Here is a 25,381-nt window from a genome sequence, read left to right on the forward strand (position 1 = left end):
CATTGCACGTTCGGTGCTGCGCAAGTACTGGGGTGCCACCATGGTGTGTTCGGTGCTGTGGAAGTATTGGCACCATCGCCTGACTGGGGGTGTTCGGCGTCGGGCCGGGGGCTGGGAGACCTCCTATCGGTGGAGGTGGGAGAGGCTCGTCCGCGTCGCCTCTCCCTCCCAGCCCAACTTGGACAAATTGTTGTGGAGGTACGTGCAGGACATCCCGCCGTCCAGAGCTGCTGCGGCTGTTACGGAAGGGAAAAGAAAGAGGTGCCTCGTTCTTCTCTGGACATGTGGCGGGACTACTTAAGTCTATCCAGGCCCGTTGCGGCTGGCTGAGGAGACATGTGGCGGGACTACCTACAACTGCCCGGGCTGCTGGCTCCTGCCTCTCCTCCGGCTCCCCCATACGTTAAGATTTCCTGACCAAGAGTTGGCGGCCGGGCCCGCCTTATATGGGTTGCCGTTGGTTGGGCGTAGCCGTAACCCTGCCCTACTTTGGAAGGTTCCAGAATGGGGGGGGGCGAATGTTCTGTTTGACTTTCATTTTCTACAGTTTACCGTTATTATTCCTTGTTTGTTGTGCTAAATTAAAAGTTCAAGTTCATTAATGGTCTACGGATTTTGTTTTACCATTTCTTTCTTTCCAGGTTGCTTTTATGCTAAGTTTCTGCTAACAGAGGTTGAGTAACACGGAAACACGTGTAGAGGGATGACGCAGATTTGCACATTACATACACACAAACTCAGACGGGGGACAGTACAAGTACGACATACAAAGACCCAAGACGAATATAAAACAGTTATTGGTCATAATTATCTCTTTCCGTCTGCGAATTTGAAACGAGGCTGGGTTCCCGTCTTGACGTTGCCCGACCTAGGAGAACTTGAGCATGCCGCTGAAATTGTCCTGGCGAAATCTGTGCCATCGGGCATAATCAAACGTGGTGGTTCTGTCTGGTCTGTCTATGTAAGTCGGGTTCTTCTTTGTCTCGCGCTTTTTCTCGTACTGCCGGTCTGTCGTTCCTGTCGGCCCTTTGCCTTTACTCACGCTCAGTAGAGTCGGGCATTGGGCTTTCCAGTGTCCGACATACCTACAAAAAGCGCATTGGTCTGGCCCTAAGTCTGGTCGTCTTTTGCATAGTGTCGGGGGATAAGTTGTGGGTAGCGGTGTCCTGGGGTTGTCCTGTCGGTATATTTCTCTACTTGGTTTGTCCTCGTCTTTTCTCTGTCGTTGCATAGCCTCTCTGCGCCACATACCGAGACTGTCGAGCATAATTGGCGTTGTCTTATTATTTCGAAGGGCTATTTCTAACGTTTCTATTTTATCAAGGTCAAAGGATCCTGCCAGTGGCCACTGTTTGTCTTGACTCTCTTCGGTATACCTGTGCCACAATTTATTATAGGCTATGGTGACTAATCCATAGTTTATGAACATGTCCTTATTAGGGGTGCCTTCTAGTGGAGCTATATGGTCCACCTCTAATACACGGTCCGGGCTAAACAGGCTATTAATCAGTGGGGAGAAGACAGACATGACGGCTCGTAACGAGGGACTAAAAAGTCAGCACTGCCTATCTTATCACTAGGTGCAAAGACTGGACAGAATATTTCTATTCAACGTTGTTTGCAGGCAGTGAATACCTCATGGATCAAAAATAACAAAAAAAGACCAATAAATAACAATGGGGAGAATGAGTAGGTCCGCAAAGATCTGCGTTACCTACCCTTTTTCACTATCTGCAAAAAGGGTGGTCTCTTCCCTGTTTGCAGACAGGGAATCTCCAGGAAACAATAGTTTTGCGAACAACAGTTCAGTTTCAAGTAATTATTGAGTGGGGGAGAAAAAAATAAGCACGGCTGCTGCCCTACCTATCCTCCACTGCTTGCAAAGAGAGAGCCCGTTGTTTCTCCGTTTGTAGACAGTGAATCTCCAAATAAATAAAGAGCAATACTAGTATTTTTAAACAATCAAATAATCAAGCAATCATTTCGCAACTTGTCGTGATTACACGACCTTACCCGGACCATGTGGACAGTTTCTTGTCTTCCGAATCCAGCGCCCGATCGTCCTCTTTTTCTCGTATTTCTCACGGCACTCCTGATGGTCCCCAGTCAGGACCGTAGATCACTCGAGAGAGGTCTGTTCGGAACTAGTGAAGTTCGGATGATCGGCTGCCAGACGAGGGTCTATTGGGCAAGAGCTCTCCCGATCGTTGCAGTCGTTCACTCTGTCGTCGAGACCTCTCCCACTGGATCCACGAGTCGCTGATGGGCCCCACGCTTGGGACGCCAATTGTTAAAACCTGAGTCGGGTCGGGGACAATCGATATTTGCCCGGCGGTATTGCCTCTGTGACCCTCTAGTTATTTAATCAATGAAGAGGCAGGCGCTGGAGACTGGAAAGCAGGAAACAAGGTTTTTATTCTCTCCGGAGGAGAACACAACAAAACCGGCAGAAGGTATCGTTCTGAGGTGCTCTGGATACATTTCTGAGGCCTGGCCTCTTATACACTGTTTTATGACTTTATTGTAGATTACACATTCATGTTAAAGCTTTGATGTATGGAAAAGACATTCCCGGAACTCCCCTTTGGGCCCGTTCCCACACACATTTACAGTTGAAGTCCCCACCCTAGTCACAACAGGTGATGAGTATCACGCAGCTGGATATTCCGCCGATTCACGGAATGTGGGGGGTTTGATCGGATCTCATGGAGTGGGGGCTTTGATCAACCCGGGGATCCTTTGATGGGGGAAACTTTCTATTGTACGGGGAGGGGCAAGGAATGGTATCGGCAGAGCTGGGTGTCGGCCTGGGCACGGGGAAGACAAAACGGGCACACGGGGAAGAAGGGGGTTTGCATCTAAGGGCCGGAGATCATGAAAGGGAAGCAGGGGGGTGTCGCGCTGGGAACAGGATGAGGGCCTGGGGCAGAGCAGCGCCGAAGAGGGGTTTATGACTCAAGGCAGGTGCAAGCAGGGGGTGGTCAGCGTGCAGGCTTAGTGAAGGCGAAGGGCTATGTCAGGGGCCAGCGGCATGCAAAAGGGTTCGTTCTGATCGGGGCATCTTAAAAAAATGGCGGGCGCGCACGACAAAAGTGTGGCATCAGGGGAAGAGGCAAGATGGCGCAGATAATGTTCACCAAAACGTACTAATTTTCAACAATAGGAGCAGCTCCCTTTACAGGGAATTCCATTTGTGTCCGCCACCCTGCGGCGTCGCTGGCCGCAGGTTCACGTTCATGTGACCGTTGTGCCCAAAACCGGACAGGCCCAGGTGAGTACGGGTACTCTCCTCAGGCCTGGAGAAGTTCCGGTACTCACTAAAAGAAAGAAAATGTGCCTGTACTCAGTACCCGTGAGTACCGACCCATTTGAACATCATGTTCTTGCAGCGGCACAATAGTAAACCCCCCTCCCCCCGCCCCAGGAGGGGGTGCAGCTGAACAGAGGGGCTCTCCTACCTGGGCAGGGTGATCCAGGAACACCTTCCGCGGGAGGCACAGGCACCCACGCAGGCCTCCTCGCCCGCACAGGCAGGCCCCGAAGACAGCCATGGTGCGGGGCGAGCGGTCAGACCTCACAATGTCAGGCGAGTGCAGGAAACGGCGCCAGAGCACACGGCACGCAGGTGATCACAGGTCGGCACTCAGGGCCCGCAGGTGTGCTAAGGCGCGCGGCCTCGAAGACCCGGGCTTATAACACTTCCGTCAATTCATTAAAGGGCATTTCTGGCGCTTTTACCAACAAGAGACCCGTGTTCTCGCACTGTAAGTTTTATGTACCACGGATTTACTACTTCAGATTTGTAGTTTTGGTGAAGCACAGTTTCAGTTTTTTAAGCCGTGGAGTGTTATTAGCCCCTACAGACTGTCATTAATGGGTATTTAAACTGGTCCCCTGCAGGTGCGCGATATATTGCCAGTTCTGGTTTTTCAGCTGTCAGCATTCTGGTACCTCTAGTGATGCTTTTGTAAAATGAAAGTAACCCCGTAGGACCGGATTGCAATGATAAGGGAAGTACATGCAGAGCTTGAAATGGAAACAGAAGTACAAGAGCCGGTACTCTCCAATGAAAAGTATTTCGTCGCTCTTGACAACTGCTGGTACTCCCCCTCGCAAATAAAAACAAGTAACATCATAACTACAAGTCAGAACTATTGGCTTTGTCATTGGTTGTTAGCTGCACAAGATAAATAAGCAGCAACTATGGCTTGTATATGATATTTAAAAAGCTTCCACATAAAGCTCTGGTGACACCAGAACAGTGTTGCTGCTCCGGAGTTTCAAAAAGAGAAGGGAAATCCAGAGAAAAAATTACTCTCTTTAACCACTTGGATGCTAAGGTGTTTTATGGCTCCGCATGCACTTTCCATTGAAATCAATGGAAACTCCATGACGAGTTACCCTTGTCATTAGCACTGAAGGGGTTAAAGGATTTCCCTTCACCTACAACGCTCACCTCCAATACCCGCCATATTATCAGAGTTTGGAAGGAAAGGTTTCTTATGACTTGGAAAATGTATCGATGTGTAGGTCCTACGTGGTCACCCGCTTTAAAAGTGCTTTTGGGCATTAGCAAGATGTACTTAAAGCACTATAGAAATGCGACTGTAGAACACCTATATACGTACACACGTATGTACCGTACCCCCCTGCATAAACCTACATGCATGTCTATTTAGAAATACATAAATGCATATACAGACACACAAACACCGCTGACGTCATCGATGCATTCTCGGTACTGAGGTCTTCATTTTAAAGCTTCCCCGCAATAGGCAAGGTGAATGCGGGTTGCGACGGGTTATTAAACACCGAGTGAGGTCCGCTCCCTCGTGGCCTTGTGTGCGTTCTTCACGGTCCAGGACAGAGCGTGGAGTCCCTCCCGGGCCGTCATCCTCTCCTCCCCGCTGACTCCAGACCGTGAAATGGCCTAATGAGTCCTCTGATGAGAAGGGCACTTCTCATCACGCGCTCCGTCAGGCCGGTGCAGCTGCGGCACACTGAGGCCTGACGCAGAGGCCTACCCTCGCAGTAAATCAGCACCGAGGCTGGGCTGGAGCAGGGCGTCAGGCTCGTGGCAAACACCGGCCTGGATGATGCTGCAAGGACCGGCCATATGTGTGGAGAACAGCCGGCTGCTCCCAGCACGGTGATGGGGCTCCCAGAGTTTGCAGAAACACGACCACGCCCATTAATTCCTCCCGCATGGCCATTGGTCTTCGCGTAAGAGGGGTTGGTACCTTGCCTGTCAGGGAACCAGTGTTTGTCCGAGCATGTGCTGCTTGCCACCAGTACACCTGCTCCGAGCACCTGCTGCCTGCCACCAGTACGGAGCTCCGCTACATCAACAAATCCAGGGCCGGCAGCCAATCACAGCGCGGCCCGGGAATGACGTCACGGGGGTGTCCCGGGCCGGCAGCCAATCGCAGCGCGGCCCGGGACAAAGGGGCGGGGCTTAAAAAAGCCAGAGAAACGCCCCCGAATCGCGTTTTCGCAAAAAGCGTGATTGACAGCCTCTGTCTCCCAATGGCTAGTCTCCATTTATGGAGCTAGCCAATTGGAAACAGAGGCGGTCCAAACATCCCTACTGAAGACAAAAGTTTTCGATCTGGGAGGGGCAAGCCCCTCGCCAGGTCGAAACCTAAAAATAAATGAAGGGGCTCAAAGTTACTCCTCTGAGTCTTTTACTGTGAAATGCCGGTGTTGCTGAAAACCTGTACTGCCTAGACTTGAATCCACCTGATGCCTCTTTCTTCCACCAGCCCACACTTCCTCTCTCTCATGTCCCTCTTGCATATTTTTCCCATACCTGCTTTCTCGCTTGGACACTGTTCCCATTTACTCCCTTTTCTGCCTTTGCCAAGCACGAGGCTCGAGGAGCGCACCTTTGGGGCCCGGCCCCCCGGCCCCCGCCACGCCCTCAGGTCAGGATAGGCGCCGGCTAGCCCTATTAGCGACTGGCCGCGTTTCACTTCCGGGGCACCAGGTGACGCACGTCTGGTGCGGGAGGGGGCGGAGATTGGGACATATTTCGGTTCTGGGAGCTGTGGCCCTGGTCTCTTTTACCTCGCCTGCACCGGACCGGCTTTGCACTCCTGGGACTGCGCCCATTATCTTGAGTTAACTCTAACTTCCCCTTTATATAATTAATTCCCTGATCCTGTACAGCCGAGTCCGGTCCACGCGGAACAGAAAGCAGCGACGAGCAGCCGGCGAGCGGGAGAGGCGCGTCCTTGACCACACGGCGGCAGCATCTAATCGACGGTGTCCATCTCACCAGGTAAGGTGTCGGGTGGTCCTGGGGGCCTGTGGGCAGGCGTGGGAGGCGGTGAGGGGCGAATTTAAAGAGGCTGCTGTGCCTGGGCGTCTCCGGGGGCCCGCGGCTGCCTGCAGTGTCCTTCACGAGTGAGAGTGCTCTTGGTGCCCGGCATCTTATCTGTTGATTTGGCGGGCCAGGGGTCAGGGGATCTGTAAGGGGGATGAGCGTGCGGCGGAAGTGTCTCTTTATCGACTTTGCGGGCCAAGGGTAAGGGGCTCTTCAAAGCATAGGCTGGGTTCGCTGCGGAACGTCCCTGGTACAGGCGCTTGGTGCATAAACTAGGTGGGGAACAGGCAGCGCATCCAGTCGGTGTTTGCCTGGGGTTTTAAAAGTAATTGAAGTGATACGAGCACACCCGGGGATTGAGCAGCTTAAAGGGCACATTGATGTTGTTGTACCCATTACCCATTACGAGTTCGTTTTTACAGTACACCCGGCGATTGAACAGCTTAAAGGGGCACATTGATATTGTTGAACCCAATACGAGTTCGTTTTTACTGTACATTCCCATTTGCATTAAGGAAGGCCTTTGTATTGGGAGGAATTTCACAGCAGTTGGGGCATTGAAACTGAGACAGCAGTCAGGAACGCTTGGGGTGTAATTTTAAGGGGCCTGCGTAGTGAAACACTGATAGGTCACCGCAGGGGACATTATGCCTGCAAGAGGTCACAGCCACAAGAGAAAGGGCAAGGATCCTGAAATTGTGCAGCTTCTGAAATTGGTTTTAGCTAAACTCAGCAGGGATGATGAGGAGAGTAGCGATGATCCGGGCGAGGAGTCCCCGGTATCCGAAGATGAGCACCCAGTGCAGGCTGGATTATGGGAGCGCCCCCGTAGGAATGGGGGACCTCCCAAAGCAGCTTCCCCCCCCTGGTGAAGAAACCTAGGGTGCAACAACACAAGACAAGGGGCGCGAGCAGGGGTGGGGCCAACAAGAAGAAGGGCAAGGGGCAGGAAGGGCAGGGGGCAGGACAGGAGGCCGCGATACCAATAGGGTCCCCCTGCAGCCAGTCCCTGAGATAACATCCCTCCCCCTAATACTACCAGGTCTGCCACCACAGCCAGTTCCTGAGATATCAGCCCTCCCCTAGCATTGCCAGTCATTGAGGGGCAGCCCGCACCAAGCACGGCTGCTGTGTTCACGCCTGGGGTTATGGGAACTGCGCATCTGGACCCAGGGAACGATGTGGGGACCATTCTGGCAGAGATCAGGGGAGCCCTGAAGGCATTGGCGCCAGGGCCTAACCCTATAGAGCCTGTGATAGCAGAAATACCTCCAGCCATTATGGCTCCAACAGTGGGGATGGTAGGAGGGGCAGCGGCACCCGGGGTGGTACCAGCGACTGTGGTTCCCCCCCTCCTTCCGCAAGCAGAGGTCTTAGCAGGGGGGTCACAGGATCCCACTGCTAGTATCTTAGCTTCAGTAGCCACTCTTTTGGGACAGCTAGCTGCGCCGGGTCCTCAGCCCAGTAGCGGGGCGGTAGCACCATGGGCTCCTAAATCCACGGCGTAGAGCGCGCTAAGTGAAATCAGTAAGCAGGTAGCCCTCTTTGTTAAGACTCAAGGCACTTCCAGTCAGGCAGCAGGGCAAACGCCCCCTGCCCTACCAGAAGCATCAGTGTTCACTGGAGGTAAGACGGTGGGGACCGCGCGCAAAGATGCGAAGGGGGAGTCTAAGGCGGCGGGGGGTCATTATACTTTGTTATCTAAACCTGGAAAATTGGCAACACATGTCACCCTGGACATGAAGGAAAAAATCTGGATGGGGGAGTATGTAGACATTTTCTCATTGATCAGACCCAAGAGGAGGGATGTCGAAATTCAGGGAAAAAGAAGGGAAAGAAGGTTCCTTCAGAGACAGGAAGCCAAGGGTGGAAGAGTCCATTACGAATTGGCTGTTTGGTTTCCAGGTTTTTACAACGGTTATGTTGGAGAAAAAGCCTGAGTTGGCGATATCTTTGGTGTATTACATGAACAAGATCTTGAAAGCGCACACAACACATGGGGGTACAGCGTGGTTGGATTATGACAGGGATTTCCGATGGGAGAAAGTGGAGGACCCGGACATTGGGTGGCACCAAGGTGAGGTCAATGTGTGGCTGGAGAATGTTAATAGCAAATCACACCACATGAAGCAGCCCTTTCGGACCTCGCAGGGGGGACCAGGGGAGAAGAGGGGCTCCTGCTGGGCATTTAATAAGAAAGTATTGAAAAATTCATGGAAAGGGGGGGGGGGGTGGCAGAGAGAACAAGCCTCCACAGCCATAAGCTGCCCACACCAGTGGACATTGGGAAACTGATTTTTTGGCTGAATCAGTACCCAGACAGGACAACAGCCAAGGTACTGTATCAGGGGTTTTCTAGGGGGTTTCACATCCCAGCACAGGGCGTCCCCCCAGTAGATCGTTGTAGTAACTTGCTGTCAGCACGCATGCATCCCACGGTAGTGGCACAAAAGGTGGAGAAGGAGTGAGCACTCGGCTGGGTTGCCGACCCTTTCCCAGCTCCCCCATTGCCAGGTTATGTGTGTTCACCACTGGGGGTGGTATCTAAGAAAGAGCCAGGTCAATTCAGGATGATTCACAACTTGTCAGCGCCAAGGGGGGCATCGGTGAACGATGCCATTGATCCATCCTTGTGTTCAGTGACTTATTCCTCTTTTAATGCTAAATTGCAGAAGTTGCGGGACCTGGGGCTCACTGCTATTATGGCTAAGACGGATATTGAATCAGCGTTCCACCTCCTGCCCGTACACCCTGAGGATTATCATTTGTTGGGCTTTCAACTAAATCACCAATTCTATTATGACATGTGTATGCCAATGGGGTGCGTGGTTTCTTGCAGGTACTTTGAAACATTTAGCTCCATACTACAGAGGTTGTTCACGCGCAAGACAGGTTACAGAGAGGTGGTGCACTATGTGGATGACTTTATGGTCATGGGTCCAGCGGCATCAGATGCGTGCGCACAGACGCTGGAGCAATTAGTGGCTATGTTTCAGGAATTTAAGGTACCGTTGGCTCCAGGCAAAACAGTAGGCCCTGCTACGTGCATGTCCTTTTTGGGAATTGAGATTGACACTGTGGCTGGGAAAAGCATGCTGCCGCTTGACAACGTACAGGCTTTTTCCCAAGCAATTGACACAGCATTGGCAATTACAGGTGTTGGTGGGCCAGCTCAATTTCGCCCTACGTATCATCCCTATGGGGCACCCCTTCTCGAGGTCTATAGCTAGGGCAATGGTGGGATTAACCCAGAAGCACCATCGTGTGCGCCACCGGGCAGAGGTGAAGGAGGACTTGAGAGTGTGGCGCGGCTTCTTGAGCAAGTTCAATGGGAAAGTGGTGTGGCCTGCTCCGCCGGTGTCAAGCACGGAGCTGGGCTTGCTCACAGACTCGGCTGGCAGCATTGGCTTTGGCTCGATTCTAGGGCCTCATTGGTGCAGGGCAGAGTGGCCGGCAGAGTGGCGCGAGAGTGGTCGGACTAGAAACATAGCCTTCTTGGAACTATTCCCAATTATAGTGGCAGTGACCGTATGGGCGGACCACTTCAAGAATAAGTCTGGGGTATTCTGGTCAGACAACATGGCGGTGGTGGAAGCCATAAACAGGCAGGGGGCTACATGTAAGCATGTTCTGAGATTATTGAAGCACCTGGTGTTGGTTTGCTTGAGGCTGAATCTACTGTTCAAGGCAGCATATATACCAGGGGTGGACAATCAAGCTGCTGATGCTTTGTCTCGTTCCAAGTTACAGGACTTCCGGAGATACCACCCACAGGCGGAGGAGCAGATGACAGGGTTTCCAACATCACTGTGGAGGATTGGAGCCCCGCGCTAGCGGGGCTGGTAGGTGCCTCATTGAGTGATCGCACTAGGAGATCATACCAACAACAGTTCAGGTCTTACAGGATGTTTGTGCAGGAGGCTGGTATACCAGGATTGTTTTCTGCTAATGCGATATACAGTTTCTTGCAAGGGCTGAGGGACCAAGGCAGGTCAGTCTCGTATGCTAGGGCCCATGTGACGGCAGTGGGATTCTTCGCGAAACTCGCAGGCGAGCGCGACCCGGGCGCATCCTTTGTAGTCAGGAAGGCATTGTCAGGGTGGGCCAGGTTGGAAGGGCCCAAGCGGGATTGCAGGAGGCCTTTGGATGTTAGAATACTGAGCAGCATTCTGGAGTCCCTTCCTAGGATTTGCAGCTCATCATTTGAGAGCACATTATTCGGGGCGGTGTTTTCCCAGGCCTTTTACGGTGCGCTCCGGCTGGGGGAAATTGTAGGGACTTCCAGATCCGACCTGGCGGGGGCCTCCAATTTGGCGACACCAAGATAACACCGGAGGGCTTAGAGGTGACCTTAAGAAATTCTGAGACTGACCAGATGGGGAAGGGGGCTACAATCCAGCTTTGTCCAGCACCCAGCGTAGCACTTTGCCCGGTGGCCCTGATGCAGTCATACTTAGCCATGCGCCCTGCCGGAATGGGGCGGGCCCTGTTCATACATGAACAAGGGGACTGCCTGTCTCAGTACCAATTCAAGGCAGTATTTGGATTGGCGTTAGCCGGGTTAGGATTGGGGGCGTCAGGTGATTCATCACACTCCTTTAGAATTGGGGCGGCGACATTAGCGGCAGAGGCGGGCTTACCGATCAACACGGTGAAGAAGGTAGGGCACTGGTCGTTGGATTGTTTTAGACGGTACATACGGCCTGAGTTGCTATGAAACAATGCTGATACTCTGGTCATGACTGTGCCTGACTTTTCCATTTCTCTCCTGTTCATTAGTATGCCGTCAAAGGTGGTATGGGTATTGGGGCACTCGTTCGTGCGACGCGCCACGGTGCGGTTGCAGCAGCGGCGAGTGGAGAAACCACCGGGCTTGAGCGGGACGGAGTTCCTATGGCGAAGCGTCGGGGGCAGGCGGATTCGGCACCTGCGGCGGTTCGTGAAGGAGATTAGAGCGCACGAGGGACAGAAGTCCCCGGAGTTGATCATCATTCACTTGGGCGGCAACGACATGGTGGACCGGGGACGCCTGGCGGTCAAGGAGGCCCTGCTGACGGAGTTTGCATGGCTGGGGCGGGCCTTTCCCTGGGCACGGATTGCTTGGTCTTGCATGATCCCACGCCGGGCCTGGGGTTCTGGCGTGTGAGCTAGATCATTGAATGTTTCAGTCAAGCAACTCAACGGGGAATTGGCCAAGTTGTGCTCAGTGAAGGGCCGCTTGTGCCACATCCCACACCGGATGATCACGGGAAAAGTGATGTTTCACCATGATGGAGTACATTTATCAGACATTGGCACAGATACATGGATCAAGGGAATATGGTCTTTTGTGCAGAATTTATTTGGCAGCAGGGAGGGTGACGGACCTGGGGGCCCAGGTCATCCTTGTGGCGGTAAAGAGACCTTAGAACATTGACATGGACTTTCAGAATGAACGGGAGTCCGCCTTGCGTACTCCCTAGGCCAGCACTGAGGGGAGAGACGGTAAGCTCTCCGCAGGGAGAATATGGCCACCGGCTGGGGATGCTAGGGCGACAGGTTACAAGCCTCCTGGGATCCTGGGCAGCCTGGTGGTCGAGGGGTGGGCCCCGTAGATGGCGGACAAGGACCAGAGGGTAGGGGCCCATCACTCAAGGACGCAGGTGGGTTGTGCCTTGCAAGGGAAGCTCAGATTTGGAGATGCGAGCCAGAGGGCCCTTAGTGCTGGGGGAAAAAGGAACTTGTAGAATGAAAACTTGGAATGTCAATATTAAAATTGTGTTATTGATTTTATCTAATTTTGGATATGAAATGTTTAGTCATGTTTATGAATGTTGATATTAAACATGGCCGTTTTACACCTACTCAATCTCTGTGGATGATTTTAACTGTGGGTTGTACTGTTGTCTTGGCGGGCGGGGAGCATGCTGGGGGATTCGGGCCCTATCCTCTCTCTTCCACTGGATCAAAGTCTGATGACGAAGCAATTCCTGGTCCCTTAATATGTGTGCCCGTGTCAACCACCTACCTTTACCTTTATTGATAGAGGCCTTGAAGGATTGGGGCAGCTACCAATTGCTTTTAAAGGGCAAACCAGAACTTTAATTAATGTGCTCAAAAGACGAAAGATTTTTTTTTAGGAACAGGTGTCATCGGTAATGTTTCAAACAAAAGCCCCTCTGAGCCCACCCCACACACACTAGATGTTCCAATCAATTAGCCTTAATGAAACTAACACCTCCATTAATCACTTCAATTAACAACAAACACCCCAAGACGTTAGCTGTAGCATCCCATATGCTGCGTCCCACTTGCCCAAATATTAAAGCCTGTTTAATTGATTTATCTAAAGACCCTTCAGCAGACTCGAGGTGGCAGTCAGCCAGGCAGGAAATCCCAGAGGTAGATGACAGGAAAAAAGAAGGTGGGGCGCTCCCTGAAACCAGCTCCCCCACAATTGTTTCTCTTCTTTCCACAGGGTTCAAAAAGTTAATCCAATCACGGCGCTCCCGAAGCTTCTCTTTTATCTTCGTCGTGCGCAGTCATAAAATGAGACCTGCGCGCTCTAAACCGCGCGCGCCGCGCTGCTTTGTGTGAGGAGAACGTGCAGCGCGGCTGCCTCTCGAGAGCCGGCCAGCTGAGGAGAGGGCCGCGCACTAGAGCGCGCTTTTTATCCAGCAGAAATATTTAGCTTGGCCGCGAGCCAGCAGAGCTGGAAGAATAGGCTGACTTGGGGGAATTACCTTCCACGTGCCGGGCACGCGTCACACGAGGCTCCGCGAAGCTCCTCGCTCTTTTCATCTCCCCTCCGCCGTCTTTCTCTTTCTACTGGAGTGCAGCTGAGCTACACCGCGGACAAAATACGCACCAGCACTGGGCCACACACATGTCAGGCGCTGGGAAGAGGAGCCAAGCTTGCGAGCACTGCCAGACAGCCTCTTAGGGAAAGTCACTCCTCCAAATAAACGCCACCAAATAATGTGTTTCGAAAGAGGTCTTCCTATTATTTGAAGAACAAAAACAAATACATACGCTTTGGATTCTACTGACGAGCGTAATTGCTTGAAATAATTCAGTGTTTCAAGATCTGACCCACCCAGACGCAATATTTATGACGTAGAACGTACAATTAGGCACCTATACGATGTATAATATAGATCCTACGCCAGAAGTTACCAGACCCACTAAAACTGCGTGCTATATATGCGAACAGACCGGATTAAGGTGGGAAATTCCCGATTTTTAAATGTAAAGCCTAAAATGACTTTATTTTAGCTTTCTCCCTCCTAATTTTGCTCCATTTTAGTGCAAGTCAATTGGGGAAAACCAAGCCACTGATTTATTTTCCTAAAATCTCCCTCTATCCAGTTTCCAGATGTTGGCATGTATACAATTCTTTTTGAAACGCATGTGTCACAAAGGTTGTGATGAGCCCACTCAACACTGGCACTAATTAAAACCTGACCTTCAGTACAGTCCTTACCAAGCCCTATATTCCGGTCTTTAACTTTGCAAGCTAACACATCAACCAGTTTCTGAACAATGAGGGGGTAAAACCCCTTAAGTAATTCAAGTCAGTGATGCGGTCCCTGTTTACATTTCAAACATTTTTCTTCATCTTGCGAGAGACTCCTATGCCCTAAAAGTATTTGCTTTTTCCTGATGTAGTGTTTCCATAGTTTTTGTCCTACATGAAACATATGATTCGTTTACAATTAGTTCAGCGAACTGAGTTGTGTCTTGGTGTCTGTGAGAGTTTAGGCTCCCTGATGAGGTACGATAAAGAACCATGCAGCTGACACTGAAGGGAGTACAAGTTTCTGTCAGTGCCTTTCACTGGTTCATAATCTACTAGTTCAAACTTCATACTCTTCCAAACCTTGACCTCTCTGCAGAGCTGCACATCTGTGACAATTGTCACTATGATTCTTTGGGAAAGAATGTGAATGAGGTGCACACATCCGTTTAAATATTCAAAGCGACAAAGGTAAATAACATGGTCTGTTTTCAGGTGAGTGGAGAAAGTGAGAGAGTGAAAGAGAGTGTGTATATGTATTTGTATGTATGTAAGTAAGAGGATTTGGAGGTGATGCAATCAAATATATGCATAAGGACCATAATGAAATGGAAGGAGATGATGTGTAACACATGCGGCTGGAAGGGTTTTAGAAAGGGAGGTATTTGATCAAAAGAGGTTTGAGTGAACAATGCAGAGTGAGAATACAAACAGTAATCTGAGAGGGAGGATGGAGGACACGGACTCTCAAAAAACACTCCCCTTCCACAGACATTTGCAATGTTTAATTCTCAGTTTCGTGTTTGTAGAATTGAACGTTTTAGATGCCAGTTATTCACAATTATGCCGTTGCTGCTGCTCATTTATCTGTTATTGAATAAAAATCAGTGCTGATAAGTATGGTCAAAGTCACTAAGTCTGGCTTGCTTTGGGTGTATTTGCTCATTGCTGTCTGATATGTTTGAATGTAGTAACAGAAGCCTCACAGAGAAGGACCCACATACTGGTCATGTAGCATACTGTGCCAAACGCAGAATTCTAGCTGACATGATTTAGGCTTCGCCCTTAATTACTTATGCCACACCTCTCGTAAAGGTTCCTAGTTAAACATCTTTGGCTCTTTCTTTTATAAATGCCCCCACTTTTTAATTTTACTTTAAGGACTGGCTCTTCTGATATATGGTCTGATATGAAACTTTTTTAGTACATCGACCATATGTGTTAAAAAATGGTCTGCAGGGTGAAATTCTTCTTAAGCGCACATTTATATAATTAGATATGATGTGCAACAGGAAATAATCCGCTGGTTTCAGTAACTGACTGTTGAAGCAGAATCCTGCTTAACCAGCAAATCTCACTATAGGAGCCTTCAGCACACACAACCTGAGCATTAGTCTCTCTTCTAATAGAAAGAAGAAAACATGACTTGTATAAGGGGGGGGGGGGTGAATTAATTCCACCTACACAGTCAGCTGAGTTTTCAGAATGTTGTATTCACAAAGTAGTAAGAATTGTCCTGAATCTGCCTGAAGCTGGTGTAGTTAAACTTCGTTAACCTCTGCGGGTATCCTAACACGAATGGAACATCAGGCTGTGTGGATTTGTTGCCCGAGTGCCAGCAGGACCACAAGCCACGTTTCTACTAGGACATCAACTTTACCCACTCCTGTAAATCTAGTTCTAGGACTTCTGGCTGCAGTGAGAGGAGACGAAGCAAATTACCACCATAAAAAAAATGCAAACGGGTGATGCTGCTGGCTCTGCACAGGAAAATTTCCGCTGTAACGCTAGGCCCCTTTCTGTCAGCTTCATTTTTGTTCAAAAAGCACTAGTGAAGCCAGTGACCTTTATTTTAAAACAATAAGGGTGCCACAAGACTTCCCAATCTTGCGCAGGCCTACTTTTGCACTCTTAATGCCCCATGTTGCCCATTACCAGTTCAAACTCAAAATTTTCCTTCATTTAGATTACTTTAAGCCATGTTCAAAGTTTAATTCAAGAATTTACTCTTGCTAGAGCAAAAATTCATACCATGATACAGAATCTGTGGTAATCCCACACACAAGACATCAACGAGGCATCATGTAAGCAGATTGTGAAGGCAAATAGCTGCTGGATGCCCACCACTCCAGTTACAAAAAATATTATTCCTGTCCAGTTGCTAAAAGGGGCAATATCAGGAATATCTGAGTCTGCGCTGGTGCATAGGCATACACCCTGTTGGGATGGACAGTCCTCTACATGACTCTGGCGAGCCATGCTGCCTTGCTCTTTTTTTTCTGCTAACTCTTTCATTTTGCCCTCAACGAGCTCGACAATAATGACAGTCTTTTGAGAGTGTAGATTTTCTATTATTAACTCCAATGTGGTGCCGTTACTGTAAATGCTAATTAGCATACAATGTGTATGTCAGAGGACACTCTGGCAATGATATTCTAATACCATACCCTGAGAAGGCACCCAATGGGCACTCTTCTTTTGTAAAGTTAATCCTGCCCGCTCTGCTAAGGCAATGCGGGGCTAGCAGCAGTGTAAGTGTAGTGATGTGACAGACCTTTTCACATGCAACCTCTAGGAGGAGATGCCTTATGGCCTTGCTCATGTAAAAGCTCTGTTCAATCTCCTCTAGTGTGGGCCCTTTAATGCCATGTCTGGGAAATGTATGGAGGGTGCATTTGCAAATCCGTGTGTGGCTGAGTACAAGTGTATCGCTGAATACATGGATCAGTCCATTAGACTCCGTGTGTGTGTGGAAGGCTCTGAAAACTGTGGCTGACTTTGTGCGAAGGCTGCCTGGGTGTCTACTGAACCATGAGCTGGCACATTACCATACCCTTTTGCTCTCCCCACAATACAGTTAGTTATTCCTGTTGGGGAAAGTAATGGCCTGTCTGGTCCCTGGCGGAGCTGAACACAACTTCTGCATGCCTCGATCACACAGTGGTCGTGTCATTCTGGGATTGCAGAAGCCGCCGGTTTCGACTGTTGCATATGGTCACAATGGTCAAGACTGACCAGTAGGGTCTTGATCAGTTCCTTGTTCCATGTTGTTTCGTCGCCCATGAAGGAGCAGCTCACAACTGTCCTTTGGAATAATGTGATCCTGGGATAGGACTCTGCTAGTCACTGTCTTTCCTGCCAGACTAGGACTGAGCCTGGACCAAAGACTCTGAAAAGTGGTGCAGTGATTGTCCTCCGTGTAGAGAGTTTTCTGCCTGTGGAGTAGATGCTGGCTTGCATCTGGAGAATCTACTTACCAGTGAGATTGGGGCGAGTAGGCCGTACTGATCCAGTGGAAGTCATGCTGTGCAGAGCTCTATGGAATGAACCCCTCCCCCCAATCAGCTGCTCGACGATCTGAAAACACTGTCTACTGCAGCAAAGCCTCCCAGGGGAATTTTTCCGCCTGTGGAGTAGATGCTGGCTTGCATCTGGAGAATCTACTTACCAGTGAGATTGGGGCGAGTAGGCCGTACTGATCCAGTGGAAGTCATGCTGTGCAGAGCTCTATGGAATGAACCCCTCCCCCCAATCAGCTGCTCGACGATCTGAAAACACTGTCTACTGCAGCAAAGCCTCCCAGGGGAAGAGCGGTCACCTGTTGCTACCAGGAGGGAGATACTGCTTCATCCCTGATCCCATCTGCGCTGCAAGGAAGCTCGTTTGTGCCCTCTTGTTGTCACCAGTGGTCCTGAGGGTAAGCTCTACTTCACCTTCTGGCCTGGGGATTTAGAGAGGTAGTTGGAGGAGCTCGTCCTACATCTCCAACCAATTGACTTAATCTCTCTAACCCATGTGCTTCTCAAATTGGACACATTTGAACCCACGCCTCCAGTTCATATATCATTAAGCACCAGTGGCGTAACATTAGCCCATGTGCCCTCTGTGGTTTAAGGGGGCCCGAGCTCCAGAGGTCCCCCTCCGCCCCTGTGCACGGGTGGCATGCTCCTGGCCTCACAGTTCCTGACTGGGCTTGGGGAGATGGGGACTCCATGTACTTTGGACGCCCGGCCTCAAGATTCATTACACCCCTGGTAAGCACATTGCTTCTGACTTTGTCCGTGCTATTATTGGTGGCCACTGATAGTATTTCAAGACCTGTAGACACCCTTGGCACAGGAATTTCTAGACTGCAACTGGTGGTCATCCTAGTACTGACCCTTGATGCTTTGTGCCACTTTTTGTGCCATCTGGTAGTGGGAATTGCATTGTATTGGTACTGGAACCAGCTGTTGCCGCAACAAACTGGTCTATCTTGTTGGTTGACAGTTTACTATGCGTAGACACTGTAGGCCAGTCACGGAAAGCTGTCCCTGCATCCCAGAAAGGGACGGTTTGCTTGCCAGGCTGGAGGGGCATGATGTTGCTTTGGCAGGGTTTCCAGGGACAGTTCATTACACCAGTGGATTTTGAGTGGTGCATTGAAACCCATTAACATTCCAGCGCCAGCTCTGAAACCAAAACCATGGAAGTGTAAACTGAAATGAAAAGGTTTCCTTTAAAAAGTAGGAAGAGAGACCCTACCGAACTGAAGTGTATCTTTTATGAGACGTAAATTCTTTTTTGGTTACGTGATCCTTGGGAAAGGATCGATGATGACTGTGAAGTTCTGAAGTCACAAGCATGATCTCAAATGTGTCCTCATTCACAATAAATGGTAACCAGCCCCATGTTAAATTCTAGCGGTTAGGAGGTAAACACTATGATAGCGCTTCGGGTCATATCTCTTACTAGGAAGGAGAAAGAGAATCCTGGTAATAGTTTATAAACCATTGTTAACCATTGTTTTAAGTTGGCATATTTTTTCTGGTGTGTATTCTAGTGCTTTTCTTTCAGAAACGAAATCACTAACCTCAGACTACCACTCAAAAGCTCTATCTCCAAATAACTAGCTACCTCCTACAAAAAAAACACACACAACATCCAAAAGGCATCAAGGGACTGCTGTTGCACAATTTTGTCTCTCTCTCCCCATGGTACCAGTGTGTCTCTTATTTCCGACTGTAATAGCACCACCTATGCAGCATTTATAGCACATCCTAAAGGTAACACAAAATATATATATAAATGTAAATACAATATTCCTTTCTCTTCATTTTCGGAGTTGCTGCTGGAAGTGGATTGTGCGACTTCATCAAGAAAAGGCTCATAAAAGAAGCAGACAGTAAGCTGGGGTTACCAAATATTTTAATAATGGGTGCCAGATTAGCAGAACATCTTCACCCGGGCATCTTTCATCTTGGGGAGAAGAGATTTAGCCCTCTTATGCGCAAAAGGCAATACCAAGTCAGTCTGCAAAGTATTTTCTTCAGTTTCATTCATAACCCCAGTATAGGTCTACATCTTCAGATCACAACATAACACTAAACTTCACAGGTTGCACCAGTCAATAGCCAACCCTCCTTTACTGACAAGCACAAGCAAAGCAACCAACAGACTCTTAGCAGATTTGAGAAACAGATTTCCATATTCTGCACCCCCGCCCCCACCACCAATCTTACGCGCGTGTTCGGTGGCATATGGCACGGGGATCAGGACAGTACAAGCCCTGTCAAATCGTTACAAGGAACGGAAAACTGCACCATGATGCTGGCTTGGGGTGTACATCTGCCGTGTCATTGTAGCAGTTCGTGCCAGTTGCAGTGTTGTGCAACAAAAGCCTTGGATGGAAGCGGCAGAAGAAGAACGTGTCTCCTTCTACATACAAATAAAATGTCGCTGGCATTTACTTCCGTGCACCAGACACAAAAGAAATACAAATAAGTTTCGATGAAAAATATATTTTTGTGTTAATGATCTGAGCGCCCGCATCATTTACTAATGGAGTGCATTTTCTTTGGGTATTTTAGTAATATTGGAGGAGTTTGTTTACAAAACGGATGTGATTTATGTATACGATATTTACCTTTTTACAGCACCACGATTTGTCAGTGACCATTGTTTTCCTTTTCTGGATAAAGCAGGCACGACATCTTTCTTTCCATCTATCTATGGTATGTAGGTGACAACATATCTATCTGCCGATCATCCCAAACCGATATTTAGGGAATATTTGCAGATATATTTGCCAGTGTACACCAATCGAACCGTACTGAAATGAACACATAGATATGTACGTGTGGATTCTGATATAAAACGCTAGATCAATCGGAACAGAACAGGATGATGCTTTAATCAGAGTACACCTAGAAAATAATTTAGTTGGAAGTTGTTACCTACAAAATTTCACTATGTTAGGAATGCCGTGCTATATCAGTATCATTATACCGGAAATACTCATGCTGATTGAACCTGCTCTCCCTCTCCCCTGCACACGGAGTCTTCCTAGGCCCAAAGTTTGGCTCACAAGCCCAGGGCCGACGCTTTTGAATGTCGGGGAGCCAAATGGCAAGGTAAACTTAATTCCACCTCATGCCTCTTAAATCGGCCACTAGACACTCCCTGCCCCTTTATCTCTCTCTTGCATGTTACTGCATTCTGTCATACTTTTTCTTTGTTTTCCTCGTATTCCCTTTGTGTTTTTCCCTCTCTTGCTCTGGGTCAAAGCCACATGTGTGCAAGGCCTCAAAAATCAGTGCTGGTGGTACCCACTTGCAACCGCCACCTCAAATTAAGCTCTGTATAACACACACTCACACACATCTACACTCAAGTGTGTAGGCAGTATATAAGACAGATGCAAGTGTTAAAATAGTGCTATGCTATATATTTACGTCCATTTTTATGCAAACACCCATCACTATGATCATAATAGCGTCACCATGGTTAATAATACAATTGACCCTCCAAAAAACAATTTTTGGGCTAATAATTTTGAAATCTTAACTACATTTCAACAATTGCTGAGCATCGCCCTGGAATCCACGTGCAATCCACATATGCAGGCACGTGTGAAGGATTTGAGACCACTGGTTAAGGATTTTATACTTTAAAACACGTTTTTGAAGTCCGTTTTTGATGACTTCTTGCCTCGTGCTACCAGTATGATACATTGGGCTCTATATAACACTCACCAGGACACACTGATACAAATTTCTTCATCATTTTGCACCACATTTGACGTGTATAAGGACACTGCTTCAGCCTGATGCAGGTTTCAAAAATGGTGCAAAATAGTGCAGCGGTTTTTGCGAAACGCGCTTTTCAATATTGCCCTTTATTACCTATAATTTAGGCATGCTTGCAACGAGCAAAGTAATTTTTAGTGACTATCCGGAAAACAAGACTCATGAACTGCTCCGCAAAAGAATTACAAATAGATGTTCACATTCGAGTCAGCCATAAAAACATGCACATTAACTTATACCTGTATTATGAAGGCCATAGTGTTAGCTACCCAGAAACGATGGAACTGATACCAAAAGATGTACATTTTGATCAGTGGTGCGACATAAATGTACTAAATTCAAATATGTTTAAATCAGCTGGGTGGCTCAGTGAGCTAAACTCTCTCTGCTGATGTATGCGGTGACCTATGGGTCACAAGTGTGAATCCCGACAAGGTCAATGCAGCCTTCCATCATTTCAAGGTTAGTAAATTTAGTACCATCACATTTTGTAATAGCAGCATTTTATTTAGCGCACTTAGAATCACCAGAAGAGAGATATGGAGCAAGATATTTTAAAAACTCTCTTACATACACACACATATATATCACACACCTATAAATATATATATATATATATATGAATATATATATATATATATATATATATATATATATATATATATATATATATATATATATATATATATATATATATGCAGACACACTTATAGATGCATATACTTAAATATAGAAGTTATATAATGGGGCACAGTGTGATTTTGTTCAGTATTGCCTTTGAGGGGTTCTGGTGACATCACAAATGAGACTGATGGCTGAGCATTTTGTAAATGTCACCATATCCCCAAGAAGCAATATACAACCATATTACACATTACCCATGATGTATTTTTTATATTACATGTCTATTTTATGGAAGTTAGCTGTTTTAAAAAAAGTGCAGATTAAATTAACACTGATTGCAATTAGAATGTTTAGGTTGGTTTTTTTACATTTCATGAATAAATTGATAAAACAACATACAATACTGGGGACCACTGAAATACAAAGCTATAGCTACAGTGTTTAGTTATGGATTTACAGCATTTGATGCATTTGACGAGGTATGCATTATTTGTAGATTTCACAAAAAAAATGTGTTTCTAGCTCAGAGGTGTGAAACCACTGCCAGAGAATGTGTTACATAATTTTCAATTTTTGCCATTTCATTTAGATAACCTTGCCAGACAAATTGCTCCTCCATGTTGCAATGGCAAATATCTTCAGGTTGGTTTGGGGTGCCGGCAATATTTTCATATTTTGCATATTTCTCTGTTCCCTGTAAAATATGGGCTTTTGTACCACAGCATTTTCTGCAAGAAAAGCACTCAAACATGTAATTTCATAATATATAAGTATATATATATATATATATATCTATATCTATATCTATATATATATATATACATATACACACACACACACACACACATACGTATGTGGTTATGTTTAGATACACACACCAACAGATAAGTACATGCATACTTACATACATGCACACACCTACATATACCGCTTTGTAGAGTCATGCATTCTGTTTCTTTGATACATACTTATTGTCCACTTTGCGATTATTGGCAGTCAACGTTGAACGAGTAGCTCTGGCCTGTGTTTGCAAGTGAGTTCTTCGTCACAAACACGCTTTCTTCATTAAATTCTTATTTGGCTGGTAATCTCCTTTGATCGCTAAAGTTCTCCGAAGCCCCTCTCAGCTTCCCCTCCCCCTTTTTGATACTATTGGCGTAGCTTTTGACCAGGGAGCGTGATGAATTAAATGTATGACAGTTATGACAGGTGAGGAGTGTGCAGAGGGGGCTTAAACAGCAGGGATAAGACAAAGCCCCCTTTTAAGAACAAAACCCCCATCCGAAGGCGAGCTCGTTAATGACCAGCCGCAGAATCGCTCTTTATTCGCCCTGCTGGATGAGGAGCAAGCTGATACCATAGACAAAGCCTTGTGAGCAACAGGCCTGTTGTCTAACCCAAGCCACCCCGCAAACTAATTGAAAGGGCGGTTTGCTCCTCGAGGCCTGTGAGGCCAACTGAGGACTCTGGTAGGAAGACCACGCTTTTTCTACCATCGTCGGTCATTAAATCACTGGGCACAAGTTTACAGCTGGGTTAAGCAGAATTACACCAATGAGACCCCAAAAATAAATCTATTACTGGGGATCCCGCTAAGCCCCCCCCCCTCACATCCACTGTCACTCCCCCCTCCATGTCCACAGTACAAATCCAAGGAATGTTGGAAGTCAATCCATTAGGATTAATAGGACGTGCCTCTCATTTTGGAAGTTGTCGGGCTCATAATATCGAAGAATTGAACTCCCAATCTTCCTTTATCCCGCCCTCTTATGTCTAGCCGTATTGACCCATTTCATTTATTTAAATAAACCGGAGACCCAAGATGAAGATATAATCATGTTCTATAATAAATACAGGAGATTAGGGAGCCACAGCACGAATATAAACTCCGTTCTCATCATTAAAGAGCAGAAAGAACGTAAACACTGAGGAACACAAAAAATATCTAAAAATTACCTTTATTTGCTTCCACTGAGTGAAGTATTCATTCTTAGCATATAGAATTTTCAATTTAAAAAAAGTGGCACATGTCCGACTAGAGGTAGGCAGTTGCCAGATTGCCCAGCTTTTATTTTAAATTATCAATTTTACTTACAAGAGGCTTTTTCGATTATTATTTTTAAACGTGCTTATCTTTATGATTTTGTGCCACCTGCTCCATGAACCCAATGTTGCGTTGTCTGAGGATTTAAAGACTTTCATCTGTAAGTAAGTCTATGCTTTTACAAGGAAGTTTCTCAAAAGCAACCATGGCCTCCGCTCGTCATAAAAAATAATCTGGCTTTTTAATGCCCATGGCACGAGGCCATTGTGCCTGCCACAGTGATTACAAGCCAGAACAAAGCTGCATTGCTCATCCCATTGCAAACACCCTTTGCTATGCCAACTGGGCATATGCCAGTGCAAGTGATGCTATTGCTAATGAAGAGATAATCATGGATCAGATACCTATTTTTGGAATGCCAAGCAATAAAAAAAAACAGTGACAAGGCAGTCGGGGAAAAAATAAACAGAATCAGGGATTACCGCTACTGTATGGAAATGCAAGTATCAGCAAGAATAACTGCCAGCCAATCAGAATAGCATAGTAAATTCAGCCGCACAGTCAATATTAAAATGATCCTAAAATAGCTCAAACTACAATAAAGATGAAAGTTAAATATGTGCTTTGATGTACTCTTCTTTTATGCACATGCAGATTCTGATTGCTTGCAATTTGATAACATGAATGTAACATACAGCTGCCTGGCCTTGCTAGTACAGAGTCAATAAATCAAGATTTAACTGCTGAAAGTAGGCCTTTCTGTCGTTTTTCGCCAAAAAATGCTCTCTTCACCTTGTCACTGGAAGACCTAAAATCGAAAGGCAAATTTGCACGGGAGTAAGGTTACAGTGCAGTATTCTCATGTGTGTTCAAGAGGAAATCACAGCATTGACATGAACAAAAACTTCTAAAACATCTGCGAAACCTACAAGGTTTAGAAGTGGTACACCAAATCCTGGCCTTAATCATTGTGCTTGGTAAGGAAGTGGTGCCTGAGGCCTGGCGTGTGCATGACTGGCCCGGTACATGTTAATTCTCGACTTCACAGTGCATGGTTGTGGGGAAAGGTCACCATGTTGTGTTCATTCGGGGTCTGACTCACCTTGCCTCTTACCTTGAAGCATAGAATCATATTGGCTGCATTTGTGCGCTCCACTTCCTGGCACTACCAGCGTTTTATGAGAAGACTGGAAGTATATGAAGCGTCATCATACTTTAAAGGGCTGCATCTGGTACGAACCGGTCGTAAAGTTGTCCTGCAAAAAGTAAAAGGATTCCGTTGGGTGCGTTTCTGAAGCATTAATGCCCGCAGGACCAGGTCACAGGCATGTCGAGGTCGACTTGGCTTCCGTTTCTCACAAGGAGTTACGGATGTCATCCTAGCCCCTGAAAGCGCTTTGAGGCCACCTCAGGAGTATGGGGCTCTATATAAGCAATGCAATACAATGAGGATCATGAATTTATACACCTCTGGGACAAGTTAACAAGGAAGTGCAGAACAATTATTCACATCACTTTATTCTTACTGTGGGAAGCTTTGAAATATATTGTACATTTTTTTTACATTACCGTCTATGCCATTTTTCTAAAGCCCCTGAAGTCATTCCGTTATTAGTATTTCAAGTGTGCAGTTAGTTGAAAGCAAAGACATTGATAACTTCACCTCACCCTATGCTTTCTTTTAATTGAGTGGATGAGAGATGACGATGTAGGAGAGTCGGCATCCTTACAAAGGTAAAGAGATTTATGTTTTTTAACCCTTCCGCCCGCCACCCTCGTTCACTACCAGCCACCACTGGTCTTTGAGCATAAGCAGACCTGGCCTT

The 25,381-nt window shown here is 47.4% G+C and overlaps 1 protein-coding gene across 2 annotated transcripts in view; it reads right to left on the reverse strand.

Annotated features, from left to right (window-relative positions):
* Positions 1-24,814, reverse strand: part of PRDM1 (PR/SET domain 1) — a 121,470-nt gene extending 96,656 nt beyond the window's left edge. Inside the window, exon 1 of one of the 2 annotated variants that reach the window (XM_078648441.1) lies at positions 24,670-24,814. In XM_078648441.1, coding sequence (XP_078504567.1) covers positions 24,670-24,687 — 18 coding nt within the window. In that variant the 5' untranslated portion in view covers positions 24,688-24,814. Of the gene's footprint in view, positions 1-24,657 lie in introns of both variants that reach the window. The other variant, XM_078648440.1, reaches the window with a different exon arrangement.
* Positions 24,815-25,381: the final 567 nt, after the last annotated feature.

The sequence above is a fragment of the Lissotriton helveticus genome, chromosome 6 (genome assembly GCF_964261635.1).
Source record: "Lissotriton helveticus chromosome 6, aLisHel1.1, whole genome shotgun sequence".
Taxonomy (NCBI): domain Eukaryota; kingdom Metazoa; phylum Chordata; class Amphibia; order Caudata; family Salamandridae; genus Lissotriton; species Lissotriton helveticus.